The sequence below is a fragment of the Salvia hispanica genome, chromosome 1 (assembly GCF_023119035.1).
Source record: "Salvia hispanica cultivar TCC Black 2014 chromosome 1, UniMelb_Shisp_WGS_1.0, whole genome shotgun sequence".
NCBI lineage: Eukaryota > Viridiplantae > Streptophyta > Magnoliopsida > Lamiales > Lamiaceae > Salvia > Salvia hispanica.
The window spans coordinates 21559653-21583107 of record NC_062965.1 but is presented as its reverse complement, the minus strand read 5'-3'; the positions used below and the strand labels follow the sequence as shown (position 1 = coordinate 21583107).

The window sequence follows — 23455 nt, the reverse complement described above, 5'->3', positions numbered from 1 at the left end:
ATTCTCAAATCGTCTCCCCCATTTCAAACTACTCAAATTGAAGAGACACCACCACTCCCGCCGATTTTTCGCCGTGAAAGCACCGCCGGTCGACGATTCATAGTTCTAATGTGATTCCTTCGCCGTGCGATGATAGATTTACAGTCGACAACAAGGCGGGTTTCAAAAGTTTCGATTTTTGGTAAGACTTCTAATCGTCAATTTTCGTCATTAAAACAATGACGATTTTTTCACACATTTGATCGACACATTTAATGATTCAATTTTTCGTAATACCCACACTGTGAATCGCCTATTTTCACCACCGACACACAACCTAATCGTCGATTATTGATAGGGTTCATTTTTTCGTAATACCCACTGTTAATCGCCTATTTTTTCGTAATACCCACTGTAAATCGTAAAATCGTGTTCATTTTTCATTCGTGCATTATTTGATGCAATGTGTACATTATTGTAGGTAGTGGTGTGCATTACTTTTTTGTTTGAATCTACATCAGTCGGTTTGATAAAATGCCTTAAAATTGAGTGAAATTTGTATTCATATTTGCATTATTTGTTGCCATTTGTACATTATTGTAGGGAGTGGTGTAAATTATTGTATGGAGTGGTGTACATTATGTTTTTTGTTTTACTTTAAATGCTTCGGTTTTATAAAAGGTCAATGGTTGATAGAATGTAATATTCATTGGTGCATTATTTGCTTACTTTTGTACATTATACAGTTAGTATTGTGCATTAATGCGATACATTATTGATTTTCGGGCAGCGGCGAAGCAGCCTTGGTTAGATATTGACGAAGCGGTGGATGATGTTCTTCCACTTGCGATTGCGCAAAAGTTCAGGGAGAGGTTGGTTGAGCAGCAAAGGTCCTATTGCCTCCCGTCTGATTTCCAAGAGGGAAAAGGCTATAAAGGAGGCTACTAGGCCTCTTAGACGGTGCAAGGCTTGCGATGAGATGGGACATCACGACTCTAGAAACTGTCCAATGTTTAAAGAGATGGCGAAGGAGAAAGAGCTTCATAAGGGCAAGAGGAAATCTTGATGTATCTTGTACCTAAAAACATTATTAGTTCTAGTTTTCGGTTTAGTCTTAGTTATCATTTCGTTTCGAATGTGTTATTAATCCTACCACTGTCAACAATTTATGCATAATAATTATACATTTTTAGTCTGTTAATGTACATTATTAGTAACGAAGTTGTACATTATTGTCTACAAGCACTTAACTTTCTGTACTTAAATAAAGGGAGTAATGCACATAAAATCATTATTAATGCAAGACTATTGTTCGATAATGCACGTTAACAAAGTAATGGAATAATGGTATAAATAAAGGGAGTAATGCACAGAAAATCATTATTAATGCAAGGCTATTGTTCGATAATGCACATTAACTCCCGAAAAATGCAAATTTATTATGCATAAAATGTTCACAGCGCTAGAAATAATAAAACTAAGACAACGAAACAAATAATAAAACTGAATACAAGACGAAAACTAATTTTTTAGGTACAAAACACATCAAGCTTTCCTCTTGCCTTTACTAAACTCTTTCTCCTTCGCCATCTCTTTAAGCATTGGACAGTTTCTAGAGTCGTGATGTCCCAACTCATCGCACGCCTTACAACGTCTAAGAGGCCTACTAGCCTCCTTTACAGCCTTTTCTCTCTTTGAAATCAGTTGGCTCGCGGAGCTGCTAGCATGACCCTTGGTCTTTACAACATCCGGAGGATGGACCTCTTGCTACCCTCCCTGTTGCATACGACAGAATACCTAGTAGTTACACCGTCCGCCGCCTTCCTCATTCCTTGTTTTCGCGTATCAAAACCGACGGTGCGGGCGTACACATCATAAAACGCATAAGCAAAATCAAGGGATTGGAACTTCTGACCAACCACAGGCTTCAATTGTGGAGAACATTCAAGTATAACAAACACTATACATAAAATCAAGACAACAAGCATATTAGAATTTAGTTTCATTATATGATATGAACCATACATTAAATATAAGAAAGAATACATTACACAGTACTATTCGTACATTATATAAATCCAGAATTACAACACAGCAGCACATAAAACAAAATAAACAACAAACCCTAGAAGAACACGAAAACAATAATATGGCGTGATACGGGGCTGCTCCAATATGGCGACGACGAGAAGAAGTCGAAACTAATGCTTAAACCTTGCGAAAAAAAATAAACACTCAACCCTAGAAGAACTCGAAACTAATGCTGAAACCATGCGAAAACCTTATTGCTTATTGATTTAACAAAAAAACCAAACAAAGGGTTTCTAGTCACGCTGAATCAGTTTAATCACAAAATAAATTCGTCTAAAATTACCTTCTTCCATTGTTCAAGAACACGAAAATGATAATATAGCGAGCACGATACGGGGCTGCTCGAATATGGCGACCACGAGAAATAAAACCGCTGCAATCTGTATAATTTTCTGCAATGGAGAAAGATTGAAGAATACCGGAAGAAGAGAAAAAATATTTTGTAGAATCTTTGGATTGAGATAATCAAGCACTTACCATAACCGTCTGTATTGTGATTACCCTAAAAGCCCTTATCAGTTTTTTTAATTAATTAAAAAGTATAAATCAGCATCTAATTTCGTCCATTAGATTTAGAAAATAGATGGCCAAGATTAAAAAGGAGAATAGAACATTATATGGAAGAAGGATATGAATACATCCCTATATATATATATATATATATATATATATTATATATATATATAGGGATGGCCAAGATTCACCCCTTGGATTTTAAAATGAGTGGATGAGATTAAAGCTCACAAATCTCAATAAATAGTAGACAAAATATCAACAAAAGGGTAATATCGTCATTATGTTATCATATGATAATTTTCGTGGGTGTTTTTTTATATCAACATTGTGTATTACAAATATCAAGAATATGACATTAGAATATCAATACAAGAACAAGAAAATATCAACACATTTTTATTGAGATTGGACATGCATAATATTGAGATTTTGCCTACAATATATTGAGATTTTTTGTTGCATTTGTTGATAAAAGCTGCTTATCAACATGTACGAAAATTGAAATATAATTTATCAAATTTCATCACCCGAACATCGTCGGAACATATGCAATTGAGATCTCGTTGGAATCCTTATTAAATTATCTTTAATTTGATATATTTTTTGCGAAAAAATAATTTAAATTGAGAGAGTTACGTAAATTTAAAGATTTGAGATGATTTTGAGGAGAGAGAAAGTAGTTAGTTATAATTACTACATATAGGATTTGACATTAATACCCTTTTAATTTAATTAATAATTATTTAAATTTGAAATATATTACACTTGGCATTATATTAACCACAAGATCTTTTAATCTAATGGTTGAAAATTGGTCTCAATTTGGGATTGGTAATTAGTTAGCAATTGATTACATCCCTATATATATATATTGAGGATTGTTATATTGCTAACTCAATCCTTAATTGCTAACTACAACTCAATAATAGCCATTAGATATTTAAATTAAAGGCCTAGATCATTAACCACAAAATGTCAATACGATCAACAAAAACGTCAATAAGGCTATAGGATTAATTCCAATAAAAATCAATAGGGGTATTAATCTCAAGTTAGTTATAACTAACTTTTAAAAGAAATCCCAAAACTTTAAATTCATATAACATATATTAAATTAAAGATAATTTTATAAGGATTCCAACGATATACTACATGTATATGTTCCGACGTCAAAATTTGAAAAAAAAATCTAGAATTTTCGTATTTTTCGTACACAGGTTAATGTCAATGCAGCTAAGATAATATGTCAATATAAAGCATATACAATGTCAATCCTAAATTTGTGTTGACATTCTCAAAGCATTGGGTTGATATTTTTGAAACCCTATATTGACATTTTCATCCAAAATCCTAATTTGGCATTTTTTTTTATCTTTTTCGATTTAATTAATAAAAATGAAAATTACACATGGCAAATTGTAGACCACACGTTTTTTTAAATTATGTGGCCTTAAATTAGTTGTAATTAGCAATTAAATGATGAGTTAGCAATTGATCACTCCCCTATATATATTATATGTATATAGGGGAGTGTTAGGGTGCCACCACCTCTTAAAATAACACCATACCACCATTCCTAGCCAATCATTTGTACACGTGGACGAATAATAAGCTGCCACGTGGCAAAAAAAAAAAAAAAAAATCTGAAAAAGACGGCCAGCAATATGGTGTAAACTATACAGCAATTTTTCTTGGCCATCAATATCCGACACGCTATACAACAATCTATAGATTAGATTGCTGTGTAACGTTGTAACGTTTATAATATTGCTGTATAAGTGGTGTCACGGTGTCACTTTAAGAGGAATTGTCATTTTAAATGAGAAAATAACAAAATTACAACAATTTAGATTAGTTTTGATTCTTATACCTCTTTTCATAAACGTATTTTGATCTAATACCTCATTTAACTTAATATTTTATTTCCCTACATCATGCTTGTTTTCAGATTTCAAACAATATTAATTTTTAAATTTGATATCACATTTTTTTTATTTTTAAAAAATGAACAGAACAACGACTCAAATTAAATACACTGATTACATCTCTCTTTCTTTCTCTATATTATAAATTACTTTTTCAATATTATTATTATTATTTAAATAGTATTATTAAAATTTTATTGAATTGTAGCACCGGCTAATTTGTGTTTCTGGTTCCGTCCCTGTTCTGCAGAATATAAGTAGCCATACAATGCTTCCGAATCCCACAAAATATCCAAGTGCAACAGATATGTATTCCCACTCAATCTCCCTGTTCACTTCGACATCTTCATCCTCTTGCGGTGATAACTTACTGTCATTGTCATCAGTGTGACTGCAGTTTGTGTTGAGAGGGAAACCACATAGACCGGGATTTCCCTCAAAAGATTCAGCTGAAAATGTCTGAATTTGACTGCCTTTTGGGATCATTCCGACTAGCTTATTGAATGATAGATTCAAGACTTCAAGGAATGTGAGTTCTCCAAGCCCCGTCGGTATTGGCCCTGTAAGCTGGTTGCTTACTCAAGTTGCCAAATGACTGAGGGATGCTTCCATTAAGGGCATTGTGGGACAAGTTGAAATGATGAAGTAAGGTAAGATCACCAATAGCATTTGGTATCTCTGCGATGAAATTATTTTCAGACAAAATAAGAGAATAAAGGTGTGTGACATTGCAAAGGGAGGTTGGAATTGATCCACTTAAACTGTTATTAGCAACAGACAAGTACCAGAGATTAGATTCAAGTGGAATGGAAAGCTGTAACTCGCCCCTAAGCTGATTAGATTTCAAGGATAGTGATAGGGCCCTCGATCTTGTGAATCTCGTCAAGCAGATCTCGTGCAAGATCTCCAATATATCTTCTTGATTTTATTTTATTTAGGATATCTTCTATTTTAATTAGTTATTTTTATGCAATCTTTATCTTTATTGAGTCTAGATAGTATTCTATAAATTAGAGGTCTTTGTATTCTTTTATTCATTGAGAAATATGAATTAACTTCTATTCTCATTCTTGGTTACGAAACCCTAGCACTTCAACTAGGAAATTATCTCTTTTGCTCCGTTAAATCTTCGCGTGCTCTACAAACCTCTAGATATGGAACTTAAACCTTATCAATTGGTGCTTTCATTGAGAGACTCTTCTCCCACCATTATCAATTCTCTCAAATAGTTGATAGGGCCCTCGATCTTGTGAATCTCGTCAAGCATATCTCGTGCAAGATCTCCAATATATCTTCTTGATTTTATTTTATTTAGGATATCTTCTATTTTAATTAGTTATTTTTATGCAATCTTTATCTTTATTGAGTCTAGCTAATATTCTATAAATTAGAGGTCTATATACTCTTTTATTCATTGATAAATATGAATTAACTTCTATTTTCATTCTTGGTTACGAAACCCTAGCACTTCAACTAGGGAATTATCGTTAAGTCTTCGCGTGCTCTACAAACCTCTAGATATGGAACTTAAACCCTATCAGATAGGTACTCAAGAGAAGCGGGAATATGGTAAGGCTTTTGAAAATCTGTTAGAAGATTGAATGAGATGTCTAGAATCACAAGTTGTGTTCCCCAAATCCAACTAGGAATCTCGCCTGCAATATAATTGTTTGAGAGATCAAATGTTTGCAGATCCAAATCTTTTATGAAATCAGGAAATTGGGACAAGTTACATGAACTTAGGCTTAACCTTTTCAATTGGAGGCCTCCATATGAACTCGAATTGACGTTGCCAACATCTACCGACAAGCTATTGCCGGATAGTCCAAGAAATGTGAGATTGGGAAGGCTTCGAAAGTTGTCAAGTTAAAAAGTGCCATTAAATTGGTTGTAACTAAGAACAAGTTCCAACAATGAATGGAGTGGGAAAAGAGATTCGGGGATGTTACCATAGAATGAATTAGCACTCAAATATAAATAAACCATATTGGAATGACCTTCGAACAATGTAGAAGAAAGTGAGCCTGTCAAGGAGTTACCTGACAGATGAACATGAATCAGCTTTGTTAGGTTAGCAAAGGTGGGTGACATAGAACCCTTCAAACCGCAGCCAGAAAGAGTCAAGGTGGTCAGACTTGGAAAATTGGTGAACAAGTCGTGGAGTGATACCGCTAAAAGAGCAGTGTCATCTAGTCGGAGAATAGAAAGGGAATGAAGTTGCCAAAAGGATTTAGACAAAGGGCCATATAGATTACAATACAACAAGCTCAAAGCGGTAAGGTTGGGTAAATATGATGAAACAATGTGGCTCCATTTTTTACTTTCATTAAAGGAGGTAATATTGACACAATCAAGATACAGCTCTCTAAGCTCTGTTAGATTCCGAACATTTCCAGATTTGGATTCTCAAGACTTTAAAACCCTACATGTTTCCACCAATAATGGTCGGAGATATCGAGACTGACCAGTCTCTTCAAGGATAAAATTTCAGCCGAAACCTGCCCACCAAAACTAGCAGATGGCAAATTCAAGTGCGTCAAATAAGTCAAACTGCCAATACCTCTTGGAATGGGATCAATGTAAGAGTCGAAGTGATTATCAGCAAGGTTAAGCTTCTGCAGATATTTAAACCTGAAGAGACTCGACGAATCCCCAATTCCACCAAAAATGGCCTCATCACTGAGCTGCAAACTAACGACGTAGCCACAAGCATCACATTCCACACCGTGCCACTTGCAGCACTCTTCACTTTCATTCCACCGTACCAGTTTTTTCGAAAGAGAAGAATTGAAGATCAACTCGTCCTTGAGTTGAAAGCAATAAGATTTCCTGATGGCGAAGGCATTTGTTATTATAAGAATGAGCAGTTAAAATGAAGGATGGAATTAGTATGCAAATGAACAACAAGTTTGAAAGCATTGTGAAAGAGGATATTGATTATATTTGTATACAAATGAAGATATGTGAATGTGGCCTTAAATAGGCAATTGCAGTTCACTTGGAAGACATAATTATGTGGGGAGGGGTTTAAGAATTTTAGTTTTATTCACAATTAATTGTAACTTCTTTTTCTTGTTCTTTGTTTTATGTAAATTCCACAAGTAGGCCCACATGATTTGGATTTGAAGAAAATGATAGAACACTGAGTTGACTTGAGGTCCTTCCTAAGTCCTAATCAATAGTACTCCCTCCGTCCCAGATAATTCGGGACACTTTGACCCGACACGAGATTTAAGAAATCTAATGGAAAGTGAGTTGAAAAAGTTGGTGAGACGTGAGTTCTACTTTTAGGGTGTGTTTGATAGCATAAGTTGGAAAATGCTAGAGAAGAAACTACATCAGAAAATAATCCAAATTATGTTGGCTTTTCTTTTTCTCGGTTATTGTTTGATACCTTAGGAAATATAAGTTTCTTAAATAGCACTCAAGTTTGATACCCACATTAACAAATATATATATTGTGTAGACATTCTAGCCCTCAATATTTTCTATTTTTCTCCAAAATACCCTTTTAAGCCCTAGCCCTAGATATATATTATAATTTCCTTCCAGATCTTCTTCCCCTCACTACTGCACGCAGCCAAGACTGGACGAAAGTTTTGCAAACAGGTATTCCTTCAGTTAAATTGCCTCAAGTTTGATTTAATCCCAAGTTATTAGACTATCTTGTTGGAAATCAAGAGCAAGCTATTTTGACGAAAATTTCTCAGTTATTTAGACGAAAATTATGGACGAAATTCCTCATGTATGAGCTCAATTTCCTCATTTATTCAGACAAAAATTATCCTTATTTTGGAACTGACTGAAATTATTAACTGGTATTTCAAACGTCTATATTACCTTCCATTTTGTGAACAGAAATTGGATCTTTATGATGCATTTGAGAACTTTCATCTTTTAGCACGCGATAGGTAGGATTCTGCATAATTCTTGTTTGCAAATGGAGTATATTTGTCACTTAGTAATATGCAAAACTATATGGAATGGTGTATGTATAAGTTCAGATTTTAGGAGTATGTTATTTGAAGTTTAAGTGGGATATCCATAGAGAGCTAACTAATTTTTTTTTTTTTTTTTTTTTTCTGATATTGTGTCTTCCCTTAATACCTATCAGATTTGCTCAATATGGGAGACACTTCTGCCTGGAACAAGTCTCACATGGTTGAAGGTTAGTTATTTTGACATACCTTATCTTGAGTTGTTAGCCAACAAAAACAAGAATAACCAGTCATATGATTTTTTCGGCATAGATTCCCAAATTGGAGAAAGGGCTGGTCGCGGGCCGAAGACTGACCGGACTCGACGCAGCTGGTCTACTCGTGAGGAAGAGGCCTTATTGGTAGCCCTTAAATTCCTTGTTGTGAACAAGTGGAAAGCAGATAACGGCTTCCGTGGCGGGTATCTAGCTAAGATTGAGGAAATCATCCACCAAGAATGCCCAAAAACTGACATTAAGGCGACCCCCCATATCAGCTCCAAGCTCCAGCAATGGAAAAAAAACTACTACTCTTTGGTCAACATGCTCAAACGAAGTGGCGTTGGCTTCAATTACAAGGGCGATCACAAGATTGATTGTGATAATGACCAATGGGAACAAATTATTAGGGTGTGTTTCTTATATAGGCTCTCTATTATATTTACAAGGTTTCTGTCATAGCTAATGTGTTTGATTGGTGATGGTTGTTTCATGTTGTCGTAGTTGGATAAGAATGCACGCTGCATGCGTTCCAAGTCGTGGCCTATGTTTGATGAATGGAAAGACATCTTTGGCAAGGATCGGGCAACAGGCTCTACTGGCCGGGATTTACAGGAGCTGTACAATGGTGTGCGATCAAGTCTCAGTGTGGGTAATGGGAGTGAAGAGGCTGATTTTGAAGCTAGTGCTGATGGCCACTCTGGAACTAATCCAGAAAACACCACGAGCTCTCCAGAAATGCCAGTCAACACCATGGGCTCACAAGAAACGGCAGATCAGAGTACGGGGGACAGTGGCAGCGGAACTCAGCTTCCCACAAAGACAAACGGTGACTCTGGAACTCAATTGCCAAAGAAAACAGGTAAGAAGCGCAAACTCGTTGATAGGGCTGATGCTTTGCTTGAAATGCTTGCTAAAGGACAGGATGAAACCAACGCTAGACTTGATAAGTTGGCAAGTAGGATTGGATTTGAGTTCGATGTTAGCAAGGCAAGAAAGAAAGTGTTTGGCATGCTTGGTAATATACAAGGCATAACTCTTGGTCGTGATGGTTGTTTCTTTGATCTTTTGACTTAGCTATTTTGTAGGATATGATATCTAGTAATCCTTATGTGCAATGAACTATAATCGCACTTGTGATCTTTTGTCGAGCTTTGTTGTCATGCTCAAATATATGAGCTTAAAACATTGGAAGCCTTGGTTTGTATTTGGTGGTTGTTGTTATGACTTTATATGTGGATTCTATGGAACCTCATTACTGTAATGTTTTGTCAAATTACTTATACTTCTCTATGGAGGGCCAGTAGAAAGAGACGAGGATGCACAGAAAATAATAGGATTGCTACTGAAAAGAGAAAAGGCAACATAAAATCCTAGTACTATTTACAAACTGTCAAAAAATGTATCCAAATCTGCTACCACATACATTTCGCAGAATACAAAGTGAAAGGAAAAAGTAATCTTGTGGGAGAATATGAGATCCTTGGACAAGAAACTATAAATAGAAGAACAAATTGAGGCGATTTACAGCACCTGTGAACGACATCACGGCTGTGAAGATAATTCAGCCCACTTAGAATTTGTCTTGTGTATGAAGAGACTTTGGAGTCCCGAAGCTGATGTTTTTAGTAGAGCTAGTTTATCAAGGGAACCCTCTGTTACGAGCTGAAGGTTAATATATAGTTTCCCATTATCTTAAAACATAAAAATGTTTTAAATTAAGAACCAAAGGGAAATTATACAATAGGCCATATTTTCTGAAACTCATGTTTATTTCACTAACAAAGTTACATAACATGTCGCATAGTGCAACTTTTGGAATTGAACTAGATCTAGGGACTACACATGAGTATACAGATTTTTAAAACCACACTCACAACGTGCGTAAGACGAAGACAACCATGTCGCAAGACACGACTTATTTGCCAAGTGGCAATCCTAAACTTACATCACTGTAAATAAGATTCATGATGGTGTTGTGTTGTTCATTGGGCATTTCACCTCACAATTATCGTCGGCGCCGCCATTCACTTGGCTGTGACGATGCACAAGAGCTACTGTTTGAGGAGTCAACTGTCCTCGTTGGGGCGTTGCCAAAGCCGTGGTAATAGAAATTTCCAGGTTGTTGTCCAAGCTCCCTATCACGATCCCGCGCGTGCCCTCGAACCTCCTCTGAATTTGATGACTCACGGTCCCGGGAGTGTGAACTCTCGTCGAACAGCTTGCGTGGTAGTAGGTGGCTCTCATGCTTATATCCACTTACATGCTCTTCACCTTGGCCCTCATCAATATCCGGATTGAGATCAATGGTGTTGTCCGAGAGCACAATAGTTTCGATATCATTATTTGTCACACTGAGTTCACCACTAAACAGCATTTCGAGCATCTTGAACTCTGGTTCTCCATTGTTTGTATATGCTCCAGCAAATGCATTTTTCTAATCACAAGAAACTCCAAAATTTTATGAAAGAATAGAGCATACTATCATTACATCATATCAAAATATTGAAATTAAAATAACCTTAAGAATGGCTGTCCAAGTTTTTCCAGAAGCAAAAATCTTGTTCGACGAGGGCTCGAAGCGTGTATTTGGATGATCGACCAATGATTTGAAGGTTCGGTAGCGGCGCTCCAGGAATTGCAACCGGTTATAGACGTCGTCCCTACTGACGCGAATGCCCGTCTCCTCCTCAACTGTGGCTTCAGCCTCATACAAGAACTCCGGAGGGAAGACGAAGCCCACGAACTGATGCAATTGCTTCTCTCTCAGAATACTACTAACAATCAGATTGTCTAGCTCAGCCGTCCATATCCCATGATAGAGATATTCATCTTGAGATTTGGGTTTGGAAGCCATTTTGTTTACGGTGTGAAACAATGATATCCATATTTATAAGGTTGGGCCAGTGAGTAGGAAATAATATTCAATGTGGAAAATGTTGCATTATTTTGACTGTTACGTTTTTTTTGTCTCTAAGCAAGCATGTGAATTCTAAATACTATGTGTTGGAAGACTGTTGCTCCAATCCTATGTGAACAACTCAACCTATGTAATTGGAATAAGGCTACTGATCCAGTAATTCATTTCCTACTTTCATGGAGTAAAGCTGCTTCTTGATATAACAATTCATATCAGCAAACTTTTTAGTAGTGTAATTTCTGAATACTGGTATGTTATTAGAACTCTGCTGCACCAATCCTATGTGAACAACTCAACCTATGTAATTGGAATAAGGCTGTTGATCTAGTAATTCATTTCCTAGTTTCATGGAGCAAAGCTGCTTCATACATTAACAATTCATATCAGCAGACTTTTAGTAGTACTCAAGATTGTACACAACTACTTTCACGTGAAGTTGGAAGAGGATGAGTTAATTATGTCATCATGAACCAAGTATATTTGTTGATGATGATGAGTTTGAATTTACCTGTGAGATTGTGATTGAGTCAATTCTAAAATGTGATTGCTGATGTTGATGACTTTTGTCGAACATAATTAATGAGCGTGGATGGGTTAATTGGGGTTTATGAGAGAGAGAAATTTGATTCTAAGTCATTTTCATAAATTTCGTTATAGTTTGGTTATTTTTCAAGTTAAAGCTATTTTTATATTTTTTCATCAAGTTGAATTATTTATACAACTGTTACAATTCAGATCATTTTAAAAATCTGATTTTATTCAAATAACGAGTTAGAATATTGACAATAAGTGTTGTAAAGTAAATATACTAAGTATAAGTTTTGTAAAGTAAATATACTGAAAAAACGCTTGTAATTCTAAAATATGACTAATGTTTCGTGTTTCAAATTTTAGTAGACTATATTAAAAAATAATGTATACTGAAATGTGAATTCGAAGTGTCAGTACCTTTTTATTATTACTTTTACTTGATTTGCATACCACTATACCTTCATTTTTTATTTTATTTTTAACAAGATTTGGTATGTCCACAAAATATCTACGGATGACTTTTAATTCATAAAAAAAGGATATAAATATTTTGACAATAGTGAAGAGTTTGCATAATGCATAACTAGCTTGCAAATCAATATTGCCAAATTATCGGATGTTCACCTCACAAGATGATAATCTCAAGATTAGTCCAGTAGCTATGTTTCCCAGTTGACCCAATTTCATAACATCAAGCAATAATGCTTGACCAACTCAACTTTTCTAAACACATATGAAGGCAAAAAAAAAAAAAATTAAGACAAACTATACAACCTAATATAAACGATAAATAGTTAATTAGGTAGCAAAAAAGAAGTCCATAATGTATACCCCAACATTAAAGATGTGCATAGTTTGACAATAACACAGTTACAAGCCTACAAGCCTACAATAGTCTACCAATAATTACACCAAGAAGCACAAGAACCATGCTCCTGAATACTACAACAACACGTCTCAAATTCTGATAAGGTGAGTGACCGGGTGGGAACGCTTGATGAAGCTTCAGATGAGGGCTTCTCACTCGTCGTTGATGCTTGACGCATAAAAGCATGGACTTCGGATGTCACAATGTCATGGCCTTTCATCCTGATCACAAAGAATCACAAATGTGAAGATCCACATGTGTATACATAACCAAACTTAGAGAAAACGCAGACAGTATGCAAATACATAATACGACTTAAATTGTCCAATAACCAAGACATTTATACTCACACGCATCCACATGTCAGCTGCCATTTGATCCCTTCTGTTATTCCAATCAACTGTAGGATCGATATATTCTACATATTCAGTGTCATCTTGCTCAGCAAAAATGTCATTGTCAACAATGTTATTGTCAACTAACTGTTCAATTGGATCGACTGTCATCTCCCCCCTTATGTAATTATGTAACAGAAAACAAGCCATTATCAACATAGTTTGTGTTTCGATTGGATAATAAGATGCGCTACGTAGAATACCCCAACGCATCTTAAGAATCGCAAAAGCCCGTTCAATTATGTTCCTTGCACTTGTATGTCGCATATTGAACATTTCACGAGGATTCTTGGGCCTCTCACTGTCTGGTCCCCATTCCTGCAGATGATATCGAACTCCTCTGTAGGGTGTCAAAAAACCTTCACTATTTGCATACCCGTTGTCACACAAATAATAGTTACCTACAAGTGCATAATCCACTTGTTATGGTTTACGTTGAAGGAATTTATAGATAAACATTCTACAACAAGTTATTGCCTATACGACAGGCACATGGATTACCTTTGGGGACTTTGATACCATGTGGACGAGCAACTGCATCTCGTAGGATACGTGCATCACCCGCTGACCCCTCCCAACCCGGTAAAACATACACAAAGCGCATGTCCCTTGTGCACGCAGCCAAGGTATTTGTGGCTATTTGCCCTTTCCTAGTTCGATATCTTGGCTTGTCAGCCAATGGAACTCGGACATTAATATATGTCCCATCTAACGCACCTAAGCAACCCTGAAAGTCAACACACCCATGGGTTATCAGTGAACATTAGACAACACTAGACAACAAGGGTATATGAAAAATCTATAGTATTCATGTGAGAAAATCTTAGGATATTTTACCTTAAACCACTTCCACCTAGGGTCAACACTGTTGTCAGGTACCGGAGTTGGCTTAGATATAAACATTTTATGCACCAGTATGATGGCTCGGAGGACGACGTGGAAATAGTATGAAACAGTTTGACCAGACCGCCAAAATTCAAAACTAACCACCCGGTTCTTTTCGTGATGTGATAAAACACATAAGAAAATAGCCACTTGTTCCTCTACTTTAACAAATGATCCATCTACCAACCCAGCTCCTTCTCTAAGAAGAATACATAGTCTCCCAAAACAATTCCGGTCCATGCGTAGATTATTTATACAGTCCCGACCAGTAAGACTTGTCAATCTAGTAAGACGACGGACCTGTGTAGGTATACGGGCCAAACGGCGAAATGAACGCCGTATGTGGTTCTTTATAATCCGATTTGAACCATTGTGAAGTTTCAAGTATTCCCGGATAATGATCATGGTCCGTGTGTGATGCTTTTGTAGTATGTCTTCAAGTAGTAAGAAGATTTCCTCGTCGGACAATGAACGCTTAGTCATAATTATATTTGATGAGATTCCGCGTAAAAAATACTCTGTACTGTTACAAAGCTATAAAACATTGCAGTTAAAACTATGTGAACAATACAAAGATTAAAATTTGCATGAATTACATGTAGGCTCTAATTATGCATATGTATTAATCAAGCAAAACATGTCCATTACTGAGCACATATATACAGATAAATAACATCTACATATTGAGCGACTACAAAAATGAAGACCACCAGATACATTGCTGCATAAATACCCATCATCCACATAACCAAAAAATAAAAATTGGCAACCAATTATATGATGAATGTCTGTCAAATCTTGCTGGAAATCTAAACCAAAACAACACTGAAAATTGTGGCCCAATTAAATAACCTCCAAAACCCAATTCTTGCTCAAAAACCCAATTCATGCTAAATAATGGCTGAACAGTTCACAAACCGAAACCAGAAATCAGAATAAGAAGAAAAATAAAAACACAATAGTTCGGCCTCAATACCTAAAATGTTTGGTCTTAGTATTTCGATAACTATTCAAAGGTCTCAGATGATAGATTTAGCAATTATAATCTAAGCTGGAACATTTATTTCTTTGGACAGAGCAGAATTAAATTAAATAAACAAATTCTCTAAATTTAAATATGGCACCAATTCATACTAAAAAAACCTTAACTTGAATAATTTTTTGTAAACATGAAACAAGATTTAACCATGACAGTCCAGTAAAAAACGAGCCAGAAAAAACACAAGTTGGAGTCTTGAAATTAGGGTTACCTGCAATGTTTGTAATTCCACCAAATTGACAGCAATACAGTTCTTCAAAGATGGAGAAAAAGAACCCTCTGTGTGAATAAATCTTCTAGAGTGGTGCTGCACAAAAACAGACAGCCAATTTAGAGAGATAAATTCGTAGTAATTGAAACTGATGTCTTAAATTCGTGTGGTGTGGTGTGGTGCTGCGCCTCCATGACCGAAAAGCAAAGAGGAAAAGGGAAGAGATGGTGTAGTGATGCTACAATTCCGACGGGAAATCAAAGAGCAAAAAGGAAGTGGTGCTGCAAATCTAACCAATTATCAAAGAGAGAGAGGGAAGAGAAGTTTGGAACTCTGCAGATCGAACGAAATGAAAGAGAATAGGGGAAGAGAAGAGAGAATTGAGCATGAGAGGGATAATTTTGGAAGGCATTTATTTTCTTGACCCAAATTTAAAAGCTGGAAAACAAACCTCAGCTTCTTCACCGATAAGTTTCGTGCGAAATAGTGGTTTACATTCTTGGGCCATTGCGGGCCGGGTTATTTAGCGAGCTTCTGCTCCAAAATTGAAAATGTATCAAACATTAGAAAAGCCTAGGAAAGGGATCTTTTTCTTGATTTTTCTTGGTTTTCCTTGGCTATCAAACACACCCTTAAAGTATAAGTTTCATAATAAAATGTGAGTAGAGACGAGTTAGTGGAATATGAGGTCCACTACCAAAATGGTAAAAGTGAAGTGAGACAAATTATGTGGGACGGCCCGAAATGGAATACTGGGTCGAATTATCTGGGACGGAGGGAGTACTTAATAACTAATTAAAGCAAACAATCCTTTGGTGTTAAATTCTGGCACAACAACTTTGAATTGGTCATACTCAATTAATTGTTAATGATACAAAACAATCTTTCATGAAATAAAATGAAATTATTAATTTTAAAGTCCATAAAAATAATGAAATGACGATGTGGCCCTTAAACGATGTTAAGTCATTTCAACACAATTGACGTTTTCATCTCCGTCCAATAGAACTGCAGTATTACTATAATTTTCAAAAGCATTGTTAGATAAATAATAAATGAAATATTCTATTAATACCATTGTATATTGTTAAACTAAAAGTTTATGAAGTTATTTAACAAATATGTGAAATACTTCTGGAAATTAAACACTTGCAATTGTTATATAAAGACAATATATATGATAGTATCATATTCTTTCTTAAAAGTCTATTGTCTTAATTGGAAAAAATTTTCAGTGCCGTGTGTTTTAAAAGATGCTTGTGGTTTTCCACTAAAAGAAACAACGAAAATTAGGATTACTAAGGATACATAGTGATATTGTCCTTGACTTTGAAATCTTCATTGACTTACTTTGTATTATGGGCTTCGGAGCCCGAATTTTATTGTATTGGTGCTTTTTCAGCCAAATAACATTTTAGTTATTTTTGAAATTATTATATTTTAGGATTTTGCATCTTTTAAAAGTAGAATTCATTTTAATTAGGTCTATAAATTGTTGTTCTGATGTTTTATACCAATATTTTTTGTTTTCTTTGTAAAATCATTTCCTTCTGCCTATATTAAATTAATTACGTACAAATCATTTCCTTCTGCCTATATTAAATTAATTACTGTTGGTAAAATAAACTAAGAAAATCCGTCCCTATCTCGTAGGAAATAATGTCAGGAAAGTTACCAACGGCAAATCCCTTGGTAATCCATCAATAAATGCTGATGGATATTATCTTGTCAGCAAATCCCAACGGCACGTTTCACTAATATATAAATTTCCTATAAAAATAAAGATTAAATTATTATTTGAAGGAATCTTAACAGATTAACATTTTCCTTTAGCAATATCTACTATATTGGGATAAGATGCATTTTCATTAATTTCCTTTTATTCTTATTTTTATTTTATTCATTAGCTTTTTCTCTAAGTCATAAAAGTGAATCAATTATAGATAGCCTTTTTTGAAAAGCAAAAACAAGCTGAGCAGATGTAACCTCAAGTCTCCGTATGTTTTTGTAAGAAAATTCAATTATCACTCTATATAGTTAATGAGGAACTTCATCAAACACATAGTTCTACCTTTTTTTTTATTCACATGTGTTTCAATTTCAAATGATTTCTCTTCTCCACTTGATCATTTTCTTCTCCCTCGCTCTTGCTTCGGCTCCTAGCCCGACCCATAAACCAGGCTGCCCCGCCCGATGCGGGAATGTAACAATTCCATATCCCTTCGGAGTCGGGCCACGTTGCTCGCTCGGGTCATCGTTTAACATCGCTTGCAACACCTCCACAACCCCACCCAAACCATACCTCAAAATCATTAACAAGAATATAGAAGTGGTTGAGATAAGAAGTGATAACCCGGCCCTGATCCGGGTCCGGTACCCCAACCTGATCTCTGCAGTTTGCTATAATCTAACTTCAGGCGAGCATACGTGGGACGGGGGGAGGAAGATTGACTTGTCGGGGACCCAATAATTTTAAATGAAATTATTAATTTTAAAATGAAAATTATTAATTTTTAATTAGGTCTATAAATTGTTGTTCTGATGTTTTATACCAATATTTTTTGTTTTCTTTGTAAAATCATTTCCTTATGCCTACATTAAATTAATTATTGTTGGTAAAATAAACTAAGAAAATCCGTCCCTACCTCGTTGGAAATAATGTCAGGAAAGTTACCAACGGCAAATCCCTTGGTAATCCATCCGTAAATGCTGATGGATATTATCTTGGCAGCAAATCCCTTGGTACTTTGCATGTTTTTTGTAGTGTCGTTTCATTTTATAGTAAATTTATTTTGAATATTAATTTAAAGTCGCCCAGCGAGGTTTGTATTTCAGTATAATTAATTTCACTAATATATAAATTTCCTATAAAAGTAAAGATTAAATTATTATTTGAAGGAGTACTACCAAATTAACATTTTCCTATAGCAATATCTACTATTTTGGGATAAGATGCATTTTCTTTAATTTCCTTTTATTTTTATTTTGTTCATTAGATTATTTTCTAAGTCATAAAAGTGAATCAATTATACATAGCCTTTATCGAAAGACAAGCTGAGCAGATGTGACCTAAAATCTCCATATGTTTTTGTAAGAAAAGGACCCTTTATAATTTCCCCTGCTTGATAAGTTGAACAAATTTCTACTATCACTCTATATAGCTAATGAGCAATTTCATCAAACACATAGTTCTGCTTTAATCTTTTTATTCACATGCGTTTTTTTGCTTTTTATCATTAATGTTTTACTATATTGTTTAAGATGCAGTATGTCATTGGGTAATTTATGGAGTATAAATAATGGCTTCATTGATAGTGTGAGTACAAAGACATAAAGAAGCTTGTGTGGACGTAATCTAAAGTAATGGGTTTTTATTCCAATATAAAGTAATCAATAATTGGCCTTGTCATAAACAGTTTTCGTTGATTTCATATAGTTATAATTGAGCTTAATTAATTCTAATTATAGCTAATTAGATAGTATTAATCTATTATGATTAACTTGACCTTGTACTGAGATTGGCCTCATGGACTCGATACATTTGGTCCGCATAGCTACCAACTTTTTCATTAAAAGGTTATTTTGCTTAAAGAAAAGTAGCACACGATTGTGAGAGCCATTATATAAAAAGTGATTTATTCCTATATTGTGGGTTTACAGTTAATACTCTACATCTCTCCCATTGAAAATGAAATGTTTTCCTTTCTCGGTTGTTCTATAAAAAAAATAAAACGTTTCCCAAAATAGAAACAACTCTATCTTTACTTTTTCATTTCTCTTACTTTACTCTTTCTTCATAACTCACAAAACAACACTACATAAAATCTCGTGCCGATTCCCAAATGTTGCATTTTAAGTGGGATGGAGGGAGTACTAGTTTTGTTCATAATAATTACTACTCCCTCCGTCCCATTCAATATGCAACATTTTCTTTTCGGCACATGATTTTATGTAGTGTTGTTTTGTGAGTTAATGAAGAGAGAGTAAAGTAATAGAGAAGAAAAAGTAGAGAGGGTATTGTTTATATTTTTAGAAACGTTTCATTTTTATTGCGACAAACCAAAAAGAAAAAAAACGTTTCATTTCTAATGGGACAGGGGGAGTAGTTGTCTTTCATGTTTCTCTCCGTTTTTTTCTCTTTCCCTTATTTACAAATTGCATATTAAAACTCGTGGCTGGATACAAATTTTACAATGAATCAGCATACTGCCCTTAACGAAGCGATTCAATTTCAAATGATTTCTCTTCTCCACTTGATTTCCTTCTTCCTCGGTCTTGGTCCACTTGCTTCAGCTCCTAGCCCGGCCCATAAACCAGGCTGCCCCGCCCGATGTGGGAATGTAACAATTTCATATCCCTTCGGAGTCGGGCTACGTTGCTCGCTCGAGTCATCGTTTAACATCGCTTGCAACACCTCCACAACCCCACCCAAACCCTCCCTCAGAATCATTAACAAGACAATACAAGTGATTGAGATAAGTAGTGATAACCCGACCCAGATCCGAGTCCGGTACCCCAACCTGATCTCTGCAGTTTGCTATAATCTAACTTCAGGCGAGCATACGTGGCACGGTGGGAGGAAGATTGACTTGTCGGGGACCCAATATACGTTGTCGGAAAGCAACTGGCAGACCACCATCGGCTGCGACGACGTTGCGTCGACTGCAATGCGGGCTGACAAAGGATACTTCGATGCCATTGGCGTCTGTTCAAATTAGAGCTCTGATGTTGGCGTTTGCCCAAACAACGATGACACCAATTCCGCTGGCCAGGGCTGTTGCCGGCTACCCATTGCCAAAGGTAATGTTCATATTACTACTCCCTTCGTTCCATATTAATAGAGTCATTCCCCTTTTAGTAAAAGTCAACACATTTTTCCACACCTACTTTACTCTCTCTTACTTTTTTCTCTTTTCATCTCTCTACCTTTTTCATTTTTCACTTTATTCTCTCTTTACTTAACTCACCTAATCTCCATGTCGAAAAGAAACATCTCTGTTGAATATATGTGGACTATTATTGCTTGGGCCTGATTTAATTTGTGTCTGGGCCTTTTATTCATTCTTTGGACTTAGCCCAGAAGCCCAGCTGCTTCTCCTTCCCAGATGCTGCCATGTGTCTCTTCACTTGGATTGTGCTCCTTAGCCGTTGGATTGAGGGTTTGTGATGTGTGTTTGTTTATGTGAGATGTTAGCCGATTTGTCTTCTCTCATTATTCGATACACTCTCTCTCTCTCTCTCTACTCTCTGAGACTCTCAATCTTCTCTCTACTTTCCCATTGCCTCTCCGGTTGATTTCTAGAGAATATCCACCATTCTTGTGTGAATATTTGATCCCTGAGTCGTTTGGAAGGCAACTGCTTTGGTTGCTTGTAGTGTGAGAACTAGGGTTTCTGTTCTGAGGCGGTTCCAGTGACCTAATCCGGTGTGAAGGGGCGGTGCGGTGAAGGTAGTGACGGTGTGAGGGTAGACTCCAGTCGATTCATCGTTGCTCCCTTGGATTTGGTTCTAGTTGAATAGATCAGGGCTATGTGGCGGGCTCTGAGCCATATTATGTGATCTATTCTGTTTTCTCTTTACTGTACTTTGTTGATTGTTGTGTAGATCCGCAAGGATCTTGTGTTGTGATTCTAACTATCTTCTTGAGTGTGTAGGTGTATCAAGGAGTCAAGATTACTCAAGAACCCTAGCTCTAGAACTAGTTACTGTAATTGTAAGTTGTGAGGGATTCTCCTTTGTAATCTGCAAACATATCAGCCGCGTGGGTGAGAGTTTGGCTGAGCTCTCTTGTACAAGAACAAAGAGGTCTTGGTAATTAGTGAATCTGAACTGGTCTGATCCCTACAGTCTCCAATACTATGGAACGGAGGGAGTATTATTTATCTTATTTAGATTTATTTTATAATTTATTTAGGATTAATTAATTTTTCATTCTCCGTCCACCAAATTAGAATTCATTTTTAGGTCTATATTCATTGGGGTTGCCTTAATGTTTGTAGCAATCAGTTTTCAGTGTTCGTTGAGATGTCTTAGTTATAATTAGTTATCTTTGTACCAATAAGATGAAATATAAAAATACTTGAACGGACCATAATCTGCACTTTTGCAAGACAAAAATTGTAACATCTCGAATTTCCGAACCCTAATTTTAGAATCCCAGAATTTATTATCGATGACGTGGAAGAGGTGAATTATTTGATAAGTGAATTTCTTGCTTGAGTTTATTTGATTGAGAAGTTTGAAAAGTCAAACTTGTTGACTAATATGATGTGGCATATGTGATTAATTAATTTATGAGATGAATTATTTGTTTAAGGGTGAGTGAGAATATTAGAGAAAATTTCCATAAATACTTGCCACCTAATTCTTGTATTTTCGACCCCCTTGAATTTTTGAAGGAGAAATTCTATTTTTCCGGATTTAATTTAATTCTTGAGATATTTATCCAAATTAAATCCAAGACCCAATTATTCCTTATCTCTAGAGAAAATCGAAAACCCCCTTTTATTTAATAGTGATTTTCGAAAATCACCATGTTGGGAAGGAAATAATATTTTGCTTATTTTATTGATTCCTTATTTGATTTCATTCCATACCTAAAATTTAATTATTCTACCAAAGCTTTCCATACCTCAAGAGATCTTGTCATATCCTATTTTAATTAATATTAAAAAAAAACTCATTCCTTATTTAATAGGCTAGTACACGCCTAGTTTCATTCTCCAAGTGGGAGGATTCCTTTTTATATTTATTTAATTTGCCCCGTGATATTTTATTCTAATCCGTAAAATATACCAAAACAAAACCATGGCTAATTAGAAGGCCTAATTTTCGAAAATTCCATGTTTATGCCTTAGAACTTATTTTTGGTATTTCTTCTTCCCTACTTCACAATATTATTTTATTTAATTTGTGGAGAATGAGATCTTACCAAATATTCTATTCTAATTACCTAAAGATCTTGTTGAGCACTATAAATAAGAGAAACACCAACCCTAGCCCCCCATATTTTCGGCCCCTCCATCCCACACACTCTCTCAAATTTTCTTCTTCTACTCTCCAATATTTTGCTATCTTTTGGAGAAGAATCGAAGTTTAATCCAAGAATTCTTGAAGAACCAAGTCTCTACTTTGTTTCTACCGATCGTTTTTCTCTAAAAAGGTATTTCGTTTACATATGAGTGTTCTTTTCTTCTACTTCTCCTCTTTCTTCTTCTAACCGATTAATCGGTCTTCTTGAACCCTCATGCATCTTGTTTGAGTGAGAGTGGGATAAAAGGGATATGTGAATATGGAACATGTATGTGTGTGTCGTGTGCGCGTGTGGTGTGTATGTGTGTGTGAAGTGTGTCGTGTGTGTTGTGTGTGTGGTGGTGTGCTTGATGGCTACATACTCTTGTGTGACATATGTTGATGATAGATCTAGAGTTGAAATACTAAGGAAAGTATATGATAAGCATGATTTGATGTTATTGATTGATGATGATTAAGATAAGACGATGGGAAAGAGGGAAGTATTGAGACATGCATGAGTTAAGAGTTGTGATTGAATCTGATTTGTGATATGTGCCTATGTGAATAAAAAGGTGAAACCTCGGTTGCGAAGCCGGATAACGGAAAAGCGAAACTACTTGAAATTTAAGCAGTCGAGGTGGGCTTTACTCTTAAAACTCTCTTTTATTTTGTCAAAAGTATTGATTGGTGTTATAAGGGTGGTTTAACTGTTATGCCATGCCTATGTCTGTTTTATTGTGATGTTGTGTGCCTGATGCCTAGTTTGTGAGTTCGCTCCATTGGGCTATATGGCTATGGATATGTTTATACGAATTCGGGTCTGAGTATGGGCCGCAAGCCCTACCAGGCTGTGTACACGAGGGGATCGGGAGCCGTCCTTGCTAGT

At 35.7% G+C, this 23455-nt stretch overlaps 2 protein-coding genes across 5 annotated transcripts; one reads left to right on the top strand and one right to left on the bottom strand.

Moving 5' to 3' along the window:
- Positions 1 to 8079: 8079 nt before the first annotated feature.
- On the top strand, positions 8080 to 9970 carry LOC125203033. Its single transcript, XM_048101350.1, has 4 exons — positions 8080 to 8120; positions 8626 to 8679; positions 8762 to 9117; positions 9211 to 9970. The coding sequence occupies exons 2-4, from the start codon at positions 8637 to 8639 to the stop codon at positions 9781 to 9783; spliced, it is 972 nt and encodes a 323-aa protein (XP_047957307.1). The 5' UTR covers positions 8080 to 8120; positions 8626 to 8636; the 3' UTR covers positions 9784 to 9970.
- Positions 9971 to 12955: 2985 nt separating this feature from the next.
- On the bottom strand, positions 12956 to 16131 carry LOC125202492. 4 transcript variants are annotated; one of them, XM_048100890.1, is made up of 6 exons: positions 16007 to 16131; positions 15556 to 15651; positions 14258 to 14839; positions 13922 to 14147; positions 13376 to 13821; positions 12956 to 13246 (listed from the first exon to the last, which is right to left on the bottom strand). In XM_048100890.1, the coding sequence occupies exons 1-6, from the start codon at positions 16061 to 16063 to the stop codon at positions 13232 to 13234; spliced, it is 1422 nt and encodes a 473-aa protein (XP_047956847.1). In that variant the 5' UTR covers positions 16064 to 16131; the 3' UTR covers positions 12956 to 13231. The 4 variants fall into 4 exon arrangements, with proteins under 4 accessions (XP_047956847.1, XP_047956848.1, XP_047956850.1 ...); XM_048100891.1 differs by lacking the exon at positions 16007 to 16131 and adding an exon at positions 15850 to 15986; XM_048100893.1 differs by lacking the exon at positions 16007 to 16131 and adding an exon at positions 15850 to 15986 and having other exon boundaries at positions 14258 to 14828.
- Between the last annotated feature and the right edge of the window lie 7324 nt (positions 16132 to 23455).